General features: G+C 49.1%; 2 protein-coding genes across 2 annotated transcripts; both read right to left on the bottom strand.

Annotated features, from left to right (window-relative positions):
* Positions 1-1,493: 1,493 nt before the first annotated feature.
* Positions 1,494-3,038, bottom strand: CHCHD1 (coiled-coil-helix-coiled-coil-helix domain containing 1). Its single transcript, XM_040976097.1, has 4 exons — positions 2,633-3,038; positions 2,428-2,546; positions 1,880-2,006; positions 1,494-1,842 (listed from the first exon to the last, which is right to left on the bottom strand). The coding sequence occupies exons 1-3, from the start codon at positions 2,754-2,756 to the stop codon at positions 1,893-1,895; spliced, it is 357 nt and encodes a 118-aa protein (XP_040832031.1). The 5' UTR covers positions 2,757-3,038; the 3' UTR covers positions 1,494-1,842; positions 1,880-1,892.
* Positions 3,039-6,617: 3,579 nt separating this feature from the next.
* Positions 6,618-10,566, bottom strand: FUT11 (fucosyltransferase 11). The gene is made up of 3 exons (XM_040975955.1): positions 9,734-10,566; positions 8,986-9,611; positions 6,618-7,442 (listed from the first exon to the last, which is right to left on the bottom strand). The coding sequence occupies exons 1-3, from the start codon at positions 10,433-10,435 to the stop codon at positions 7,295-7,297; spliced, it is 1,476 nt and encodes a 491-aa protein (XP_040831889.1). The 5' UTR covers positions 10,436-10,566; the 3' UTR covers positions 6,618-7,294.
* Between the last annotated feature and the right edge of the window lie 150 nt (positions 10,567-10,716).

Raw genomic sequence — 10,716 nt, 5'->3', positions numbered from 1 at the left:
GAAATGCTAAACTTCATTTGTGGTTAAGGATATAAAACAAACAAAACTTTTCCCCATTCAGTGTTTAAATCCCTCTTAGTGTGAGTCATATTGGTTAGCCGTTACAGCTAGAGTGGCAGTTGTGGTGCAGTGTGTTCCACTGCTGTTTGGGTTATGTGCATTCCACACCTGAGTGTCAGATGGAGTCCTGGATACTCTGCTTCCGATGCAGCATTTCCACTAATATGCTCCCTGAGTTCCTGCTCCTGGCTTTGGCTTGGCCCAGCCCTGGCTGTTGTGGAAATCTGGAGATTGAACCGAGGGATCAAAGATCTCCATGTCTGCCACTCTACCTTTCAAATAGATGAAAAAATGTAAACATCAGGGCCTGGCACGGTGGCCTAGCGGCTAAAGTCCTCGCCTTGAACGCACTGGGATCCCAGATGGGTGCCGGTTCTAATCCCAGGAGACCTGCTTCCCATCCAGTTCCCTGCTTGTGGCCTGGGAAAGCAGTCAATGACAGGCCCAAAGCTTTGGGACCCTGTACCTGCGTGGGAGACCCAGAAGAGGCTCCTGGCTTCAGATTGGCTCAGCTCTCACTGATGCGGCCACTTGGGGAGTGAACCATCAGACGGAAGATCTTCCTGTCTCTCCTCCTCTCTATATATCTGACTTTGCAATAAAAATAAATAAACCTTTTAAATTGTAAATATTAAATAAACAACAAACCTTCTGCAGTCCAGTGCAAAGTGTTTAAGCACTGAGCTGCTTCCTAGAGCTAAGACGTTCAATTTATAAAACCAGGCATCTTCCCGGTGCCACATGGGGTCTGAAGAAGCAGCTGACTTCCCTGGGAATGACCACACCTGGGGCATTACAAACTCCACTGATCTCTCGGACCCACACCTAATGCTGTAAGGTACACAGAACAAATCAGCTCAACCACACCTAAAGGGGCAGAGAATACAAAGATGCTGCACTGTTGCCACCAGGTCTCACTTGAGAGAAGTCAACGTGTTTTTAAGCACCAAGATGATTACTAAGCAAGCCTTCAGGCCTGATTATTGCCAGGTGAGAGTAACAAAACAGAATTGCCAGAGCCTTTTCTTTTTTCTCTAAGCAGAAAGCATATTTTAAAACACTTTTTCATATTTTAAAAGATTTGTTTATTCGAAAAGCACAGTAATTAGAGAAGGTGAGGCAGAGATGTTCCATTTGCTGGTTCACTCCCCGCACCCCGAAGGCAGCCAGAGTTAAGTCAGGCTGAAGCCAGGAGCCAGGAATTCCACCTGGTCTCCCAGCTGGAGGCCAGGCACCCCAGCAGGAAGCTGGAGAGGAAACACGTTGTAGCCAGGATTCAAAGCAGCCACCACAGTGTGAGATGCGGCATCCCTGGCAGCGGCTCATCTCACAGCACAATACCTGCCCCTTCGTCTGTTTGAATATAGTTCTCCAATCTTAAAACTTTTTTTTTTAACTGTGTGAGTCAAATAGAACACACCCACAGAACTTGCAGGTTACCAGTGCACTTGTTTAATCAGGGGGAACACCTTGTAGGGGTCTCTGCCCCAAACAGGCAAACACCAATTATTGAGAGTCTATCCATAGCCAGACCTCACTGTCCTCAGGGCATCCACAGTCAAAAGCACTAAACGGTGTAAAGGACTTCGTGGGCGGGCAAAGACAAGGGGGAACAGGGTTCAAGAATGACGGGCGGGGAGACCTAATCCACAACCGAAGGCCCCCGTCTCCCCCGACTTTATTTTGAGATAAAGCATAACTTCTCCTCCCGGACCATGACACCTGAGAGTGAAAGGAGGGTTCCACCTCAGGCGCTTTTCTAAGACGGCAGGCTAGCTCAAACGTCTCTAAGAGACCTCCGGTCGTCTTGAGAAGCAAAGGCTTCCCTGTGTTCAACTGAGGTGACGTTTGTTAGGGAACCTCTGTAACAAGTTATTCAGTTTCTTTGGGGGTACATTCCCAGACTGGCCCGAGGATTCCTGGAGTGTCTTCATCTTTCGGGCTTCCTGAAAACAAAAAAAGAACAAGATGGACAGTTATGAAGTCGGCCTTGAATTACACCTGTCGTCCTCGCGATGCCGACCCAGCACGGCGCACCAGGATATGAAGCAGCCTGAAGACATTATGTCGGTCACTTGGCTTAGGAATTATATCTAGGCTGGAAGCCAAATAATCCGTGCTTAGTTTCACTCTCTTCAGTTCTCTTTCAGACTTAGTCTAAGGGAGCAACAATTTATTTTTTTCAAAGTCATTTCCCCATTCATTATTATTAACCCCATTTTACATACGGTAAAGCCCGAGTCTGGCAGGATAGCCTGGCCTTCCACACCGTCACCCCTGCCCACTGTGGAGAGTTCACTGACACCGACAGGGGGGTCAAGGGCCACCACCCCCGATGCTGCTCCGCGGGACCCCAGGAGCCCTCACCTCAGCCTTCGAAGCACAAGCCAAGAAATTCTGGATCTCTTGGCTGCACGCTCCATCGCGGAACTCGTGCTGCTTCCAGCAAGCCATCATCACTGACATCTCCGTGATGCAGGTGGCCTCTGCGGGAGCACAGCGCAGGGGTGCTCAGCCGCAAGGCCATCTCTGCCGCCCTCGCCCCCCGAGTTCCCGGACCCCGCGTGCTCACCGCCCTTCTCCCGGCGCCGCTCCCCGATGCGGTTAGCTAGGATGAGGGGGCTGCTGGGCTTCAGGACAGGTCTCCGCGGGTTCCCAAGCCGGGCCAGGCGGCCCCGGAGAGAGGGCGTCGCCATGACTCCCCGAGCTCCCGACAGGCTCCGCGGCGCCGTGCGTGACCCGGCGTGACCTCTGCGGCGTGACCTCTGCGGGCTCGCCGAGGGTGGGAGCACGCGGACCTCCCTGCCGCCAGGGGGAAGGTGCTCGCGGCGACGCCGGGCGACCGCTCTGCAATCGAGGAAACTCGGGGCCTCCACCGGCTGCAGGCCGTACGTGGGTCCACGACATCCTGGAAAGGGCCCCCAAAACGTACAGTTCCTTGGGGGTAGCCTGCCGATTAGAGTGGAGAGTGATTGGCTTACTCCAACGGAGAAAGAATGGGAGAGAATTAAAATGGATTTTTTTAGGATGATAGATTGGGGAAAAAGTTTTACAAACCTATGATTTTTAAAATTTTTAACTTTTAATAATATTTATGTAGTTGAAAGGGATGCATGCAGAATATTTTTTGGCGAGATTGGCAGCAATTCATAACTGTTGAATTATCAAAACCACTTGAGCAGGACCCTGGGAGCATGCCCAGGACCTGGCATGGTTGGGAGGCTGGGTGTGGCTTCTCCCTTTATCTCCCTCTTTACCCCAGATACAGAAAAAAAAAAAAAAGCAGTTTCTGTAGCCGATGATCCTTTGTGTCCTAATCATCTATGTAAAATAATAAAGGGAAAAAATAAGAAAAAAATTGATAAGAACATTTTTTGGGGAAAACTTTTTATGAACACTAAAGCTGCAAAGAAAAACCACACTCGTGCACTCTCTATAGATGGTTTGCTTACTTACACACGGCCACACTGGCTGTGGTGAGGGGTAAATGCTGGCACTTTTCGCTCCTTGGTGGTACCACTCCTGCCTTCAGTTGCAATGCTTTCTATCTCAGTTTTGTTCTTAAGTAACTTAGCTGTTTTTTCATAAAAACCCAGTACAAAGATATGCTAAGGATTCTCAGAACGTTTCCAAATGAACTTGAAGAAAAATGTTTCTGGCAATGCAAACCAGCCTGTAGACCATTCCTTGATGGAGCAATCTGTGCTAGAGGCGCACAAAGCATTAAAGTCATTGATCAGAGACATGTGGAATCTTTTCTTTTTTTAAAGATTTTTTAATTTCTATTGCAAAGTCAGATATATAGAGAGAGGAGAATAGAAAGAAAGAAATATCTTCTGTTCAATGATTCACTCCCCAAGTGACCACAATTGCCAGTGCTATGCCAATCCTAAGCCAGGAGCCAGGAGCTCTTCTGGGTCTCCCACGTGGGTGTAGGGTCCCACGGCTTTGGGCCGTCCTCGACTGCTTTTCCAGGCCACAAGCAGGGAGCTGGAAGGGAACTGGAGCAGCCAAAATTAGAATCGGCGACCATATGGGATCCCGGTACATTCAAGGCAAGGACTTTTGCTGCTAGGCCATGGTGCAGGGCCTGACATGTAGAATCTTAACTGTTGATCTCTGTGTGGCTTTTTCCTCATGTTAATGCCAGGCAGGCCTTTTCTGCATTCTCACGCCTCACTTACCAATAGTTTGTAGCACCCGGTATAGTCTGAATTATCTTGTTCACTTATTGTTTATGGCCTCAATTAACACCAGCACCCATTTAAAATATAAACATGAGAGAAGCGAGCTTGTCCATCTTGTTCATTGCTAAATTCTTAGTACCTAGAATAATATTAGGCAAGGGTCCAGCACAGTAGCCTAGTGGCTACAGTCCTCATATTGCATGTGCCAGGATCCCATATAGGCACTGGTTGCTATCCCAGCTGCTCTACTTCCCATCCAGACCCCTTCCTGTGGCCTGGGAAAGCAGTCAGACAGCCCAAAACCTTGGGATCCTGCACCCACATGGGAGACTGGAAACAATCTCCTGGCTCCTGATCAGCTCATTTCTAGCCATTGCAGCCTTTTGGGGAGTGAACCAGTAGATGGAAGATCTTCTCTCCATCTCTCCTTCTCTCTGTAAATCTGAATTTTGAATAAAAATAAATACATTTTTAAAGAAACCTTATTTTTGTTTATTTTAAAGACAAAGTTATGATGCTCATTTCAGCAGCACACATACTGAAAGGCAGAATTATGGAGAGAGAGAAATTTCCATCTGCTGGTTCATTCCCCAAAGGGCTGCAGCATCCAGGGCTAGTCCAGGCCACAGCCGGGAGCCAAAAGCTTCATCTGGGTCTTGCATGTGGGTTCAGGGGCCCAAGTACTTGGATCATTTTTTGCAGCTTTCCAATATGCATCAGCAGGGAGTTGAAGTGGAAGAGCAGCAGCTGGGTCTCCCCCAAACCAGCAGCCATACAGGATGCCGGTACTGCAGCATACACCCGATACACCACAGCAAAGGCCCCAGTAAAATATTTTTAACAAGTCTCTTACTTTATCATATTCATTCTTTCCCCCCAAAAAAATCAAGCTGAGGACACTATTTTTTTAAAAAAGCAGTTTATTGTATAAAATGAAACCTAAACCAGAGCAGAGGAAGGAAGGCATAACAAATTGGTCAACTACCCCAGCCAAGCGTTAACAGCAAATATCTGGGTGAATGGAGACTCTAAGGTGAACTATATCAGCCAATAGATCTTGCAAGAACTTCTTCATCCTTGTATCAGTGAGATTAACAGTATTTCAGAATTATCAAAACCACTTGGGCAGAACCCTCAGAGCATGCTCCACACTGGGGATCCTGTGATGACTGGGTAGCTATTTACCATCTCCAGGTACTGAGGCAGTTGGGAGGTTAGGTATCCACTTCCCCAGGATACAGGAAGAAGAAAAAGAAAATTTGGAAATAATGGTCTTGCCCACTTTCCCCTAATCTTCGACCCTTCATACCCTAACCAATTATTATCAAAAGCAAAATTTAAAAAAAACTGAGATAGTAGAAAACAGCAATATCATTCGTAACAAAGAGGCATAACCACCAGCTCCAATAAAAAGATTCCTGTGAGTACCATTTCCACTACCAATAACAGTCTGAAGTAAGTCAACTTGTTCCCGCATACAGAATAGGTTGGGCCCTAAAACAAGGAAAGATTAACTTTGGTTGCTTTCTCTGTAAGAAAAGTGACGCTTTTAATTGGTAGGTCCTGGTTCCACAAGTGCTTTCCTTTGTAGAAATGTAGCACCTAGCTTATCCTGTGGAAACTAAACAGGTGAGCTGGCCCACTCCATCCAAGTGCTGAATGCCAATGTGGGTAGTATAATTACACGGATAGGTAAAGATAATTCTGCTCTTGTATAACCATCATTTACCCTTGTAATGCATATATTGAAGTGCAATATGTGCACATAATTGAGTCTTAACCTAGGTTTGTACTTGCATAATATGTAGTTGGCTTTATATTAGCATCTACATTTAAACAGACTACAAGCTTAGAAATCAGAGTCCTCACATTTGACTTCTGTTTTGATCATCTGTTGTATCACATTTTACCAGAGGGAGTCTGGAAGGTCTGCTTTTCCCACTTGTTCTTTTCTGCAAAAGCCAAATAGGTTATGCGAATATTCCCTGCCATTAAAAAGGATATTAACGGTTACGATGTTTCATGTCCTTCTCTTCAGACTTCACATTACTAAGAATGTAGGCCCTCACTGAACAATTTAAGGAACATCTATGGAGACATTGTTAAATTAGTCAGGTGTTCTGATGTCTACAGAACTTCTGTGTGGTATTCGGAAACAACCAGAGTCATTCTACCTTTCTTGTCCCACAGCCCAGATAGAGTTCCTAGTGTCCCTGCTCTCTATACTAAAGCTTCCAACCAGAGCGACAGAAGGATTTGGTTGCATCTCCAACTCTGAGGATTTGTATTTAGCCAGCCACTTGCTGTGGCCTTAAATCTGTCTCCTTGTTCCTTTGAATTCAGAGCTTTCAATGGGCTCCATCAGAAAAAAATCAGTTATAAAGTAAATGAGGGGCGCTATTTGATTTTTCTGCCACAATTTCCAGTCTTAGTATTCCTCTTTGATCAAAAACAAAAAAGTTCAGGAAGTCACCATGGCAACTATCAGCCACTGAATCTGTACCCGAGATGGGAACAAATTCTAATGACAGGCTACATAAGAAACAAACCAGTGACATCTGAAATTGTAGAGAAGGGCCCAAAACCAGAAAAGGAAAAGGCATTTAAAGTACAAAATGTTATCATGAATGACAGGGTAAATGATTTTACGAAATAAAACAGACCAGCAGCTTTGCATTTCTACTCACACCATCGTTTATACAGCAAGTGCAGAGCAAAAGAGCTGAGAAAGGCACCACCTCTTACGGAGCTTGAGGGATACAAGAGGAGAATTTTTATGTCACCATTTGGTGACTTCTCACCTTTGGCTGTCAAGTACAATCAGGAAGATGGCACAGTGAGAGAAGTGAGCATCACACGGGCTCAAGGAACTGGACGCCTTCAGCTCTCCTCGAGCAGGGGCTGTCTACCCCAGAAACATGGTGAAGATGGCGCTCATCTTGAATCTGGGACAATGTGGTGTTCCTCAAGAGCTCGTGAAAGCAGATTCTCTTTCCCCTGATGGAATAACATTTCCTTAGCTTGACAAGTGAAAGGCTCGAAGGCAACTAAAGATGCTGATTCCTTTTCATGAAGATCTCATGCAGATAATCCCAGAACTTGCTCTGCTGCGTTTCATTATTGTGGATCATGGCTGTGAGAGCTTCCCCCTGGTCCAGACCTTGCCAGTAATCTTGCAGCCACATCTCCTTCCAGCTGAAACACCAAAACAGGGAGGCGGGTTATGCAACTACAGCATAGCCCTGGGGCACTGTGTTTTTTGTTTTTGTTTTCTGTGTTTTATTTTTGAGGGGTGGGAACAAACAGGAAGAAGATACAGTGCCCCTGGCTAGGCAACGATAGCCAGTAAGTCACAGATACTTCAGTATCACACAGGACACCCAGTGAGTTAAAATTTCTGGTTTGGCTACACTGAAATGTGGGACGAATTCACCGACCAGTCATAGTCTCCCTGAGGCCAGCAAGGGAACAGGCAAACATTCTATTTGACATTCTGTGTATCATCCAAGTCATGATACCTTTTATTTCTATTTTTATTTATTTAAAAGAGAAGAGAGTGTGACAGGGACAGACCTAACCACTGGTTCACTCCCCGAGCACTGGCAACAGCCAGGGCTGGGCCAGGCTGAGGGCAGGAGCCTGGAACTCCTTCCAAGCCTCCAACAACACAGGTGGCACAAACCCACCTGCTGCCTCCCAGGGTGTGTGCATGAGCAGAAAGACAGAACTAGAAACAGGACCGGCGTGCTACTCCAGGCACTCCAATAAAGGATGTGGGCATGGATGGCCCAAGCAGCATCTAGACTACTGCACCAAATGCCCACCCCAGGGTGTTTAGCAGTGAAATGAAGTGCTATTAGTAACTATGCTTGAGCACCATGGCATTGCAGGCTAATCTTCCAGGGCAGTGCTGACATCCAATGTGGGTGCCAGTTCGAGTACCAGCTACTCCACTTCCTGGGTCCCTGCTAACAAGCCTGAAAAAACAGCAGAGCATGGCCCAAAGCCTTGGGCCTCTGCACCCACAAGAGACCCACAAAGAAGCTCCTAGCTCTGGCTGTTGCAAACATTTGAGGAGTGAACCAATATGTTCCTGGGTGCTGATACAGTTTGATAGCAAGGAACACCTTCCACCTCCTACTCCCTTGCAGACACAGAAAAAAAAAAAGAAGAAATATTTGAACCACCTACCTTTCTCCATTCATGCTCTCCCCACTCTAATTAGACGCCCACATGGGTGTGCATCCCTCTCTACTATGTAAACAAAATTAAAAAGAAAATTCTTTTAAAAAGCAATTGTGCCTTTCTAATTAGGTATAGGCCATATAAGCCGTAACTCTGGCGCAACCGCCCTCAAAATGCCCATCTGTGTTCCCCACCTCAACACTATCAGACAGAAGATGCTCAGATAACTGAGTTGATTTTCTGGACAGTCCAAACATATGAGCCTCTTACCCAAGCTACTTACAGCCTGAGCCCAATTCAGTTGCCCAATTTCTGTCTTCCCTCCCCACCTCCCTGCACAGGCCCCCTGCTGTTGTTTAATCACGATTGCAAACTTGGTCCATATACACTGATTTTCATACACCATTGCCTTGAATTTTATTTTGCACCTTTACTTAGCTTTCTCAGTTGGCTTCATCTCCCCACCTACACTCTTGACACCCCCAAGGTAGAGCGAGCCCATGTCCATGAATGATGAGACCTGCGGGATGCAGGGTACCCCAGCAACTCTCACCTGTCATTATCCGGGATCTCCTCCACTCTGCCAAAGCCCGGGGTGGGCATGGGGCAGTCCATGTGTGCGGGCTGGGCTATGTGAGGTTTGGGAACAGGGCTGTCCCCAGGAGAGGCAGTGTGGGCTCTCTCGGCATGTAACCGAGCCAGTTCATGGTCACAGACGAAACACTCGAAGCCGTTGAGGTAGTTGGGCAGCAGAGGGTCGTTCACACCCCATTCTCGCTTCTTCAGAGTCTCCAGGAGGAACTGGTTGGTGATGCCCCCCTGCTGCTTGTATGCCAGGTACTTCATATATTCCGTGTCGTTCCTGTCCAGAAAGTCAATAAATTCTGCCAGTTTTTGAGGAGACTCGAAGTCATCAATCAGGATGATGGACTGATTGTTGGGCATCCAGTCCCTCACGGATGGAGAGCCGCGGTACACGGGCACCGCCCCCAGGTGCAGGGGACGCCACAGCTTCTCTGTCATGTAGTCATTGCAGATGGCGTTTTCGAGAGCCAGGTGGAACTTATAGCGGGACAGAAAGGCCAGCAGGTCTGGATCCTCGGTGGTGGCTGTGGCTGTGTCCTGTAACCGGGCGGTGGGCAGCTCCCGATTCTGCAGGCATTTTCCGTACGAGTCCACCTGAGGCGAGGTAGAGGGCTGCCCGTCAAGAAGGAATGGCCGGTACCGCCGAGGTCCTGCCGAAGCCCAGCCCTTCCCTCCCTCGGCCCGCTCCCGGCCCCCTGCCCCACCCACCCACCCACCGGGATGTAGCGCATCAGCTCGCGCACGTAGCGGTCCCGGTCTGCAGGCACGTCGCAATGGGACTGCAGGTAGAGCAGCGGGGCGTAGCCCCGGCGTCGCCACTCGTTGCGCTCCTGCAGCGGCAGCGCCGCGCGGCGCAGGTAAGCTGTCCCGGGCAGCCACTGCAGCGGCAGCGGGTAGTCCGAGTGGCGGCTGAAGGTGGCGGTAAGATTGAAGAGGCGGATGCCCGGGCCATGGCTCAGCAAAAAGTTGTTGAGGGGCGACTCTTCGTGCAGGAGCGCCCAGCTCTGGTGCGCCAGGCGCGGAAGCGGCGCCTCAGAAGCGCGGAAGTCAGTGCCGTAGAAGAGCAGCGCACGGGTCCGCACGTCTCCCCGCACCCTCCGGTCCCGGGACGCCACACACGCGCCGCGCGCGCACTCGATGCGCTCCGAGTCCCCCGGGAAGTGGGGGAACAGCCCTGGGCTCCACCACAGCAGCACCGGCAAGTCGGCGGCCACCTCAGCTGGCTGTGAGCCTCCGGAACTGCGCGCCATGCCCACCGCGCCCAGGGGCGAGGGTGGACGGAAAACCGCGCCATCCCACGGTTCCTCCCACTCTGCCTCCCCTCCGGCCTCCGATTGTGCTCCGGGCCCGGAGCTAGCAGCACAGACCCTGAGCACTCCCAGCGCTACCAGCACGGCCCTGAAGCGGCAGGCCGCCATGTCCACTCTGACAACAGGGGGCCCTTCCAGCCACTCAAGACCCGCCCCGCGATAGCGGCCAGAGGAGGATTTACGCCATGCGGTAGGTAGCACGGCGCATGCGCGAATGGAGCTGGAGCAAGGACTACTGGTTACATCTTAATTTATTTCTTTACAAATTAAAGATGCATTGAAAAATAAACCAATGAAGAGAAATGAGAGGTCCAGAGCAGAGGCATCCCAGGCTGGGAGCAGGCAAGCCTGGCCACCATCAATCCTAGCCCTTGTTCTGCTCCATGGGG

The sequence above is a fragment of the Ochotona curzoniae genome, unplaced genomic scaffold, assembly GCF_017591425.1.
Source record: "Ochotona curzoniae isolate NIBS_2020 unplaced genomic scaffold, NIBS_Ocur_1.0 contig_2692, whole genome shotgun sequence".
Taxonomy (NCBI): Eukaryota; Metazoa; Chordata; class Mammalia; order Lagomorpha; family Ochotonidae; genus Ochotona; species Ochotona curzoniae.
This window is presented reverse-complemented; position numbering and strand designations above follow the sequence as displayed.

Coding starts and splice junctions, on each gene's coding strand:
- FUT11 (XM_040975955.1), bottom strand. CDS start 10,435: ATGGCGGCCTGCCGCTTCAGGGCCGTGCTGGTAGCGCTGGGAGTGCTC. Junction 9,612..9,733: donor AGCTGATGCGCTACATCCCG/GTGGGTGGGTGG, acceptor ACCTCGCCTCAG/GTGGACTCGTACGGAAAATG. Junction 7,443..8,985: donor GAGATCCCGGATAATGACAG/GTGAGAGTTGCT, acceptor TTGGTGTTTCAG/CTGGAAGGAGATGTGGCTGC.
- CHCHD1 (XM_040976097.1), bottom strand. CDS start 2,756: ATGGCGACGCCCTCTCTCCGGGGCCGCCTGGCCCGGCTTGGGAACCCG. Junction 2,547..2,632: donor GCGGCGCCGGGAGAAGGGCG/GTGAGCACGCGG, acceptor GTGCTCCCGCAG/AGGCCACCTGCATCACGGAG. Junction 2,007..2,427: donor CTTGTGCTTCGAAGGCTGAG/GTGAGGGCTCCT, acceptor TTTTGTTTTCAG/GAAGCCCGAAAGATGAAGAC.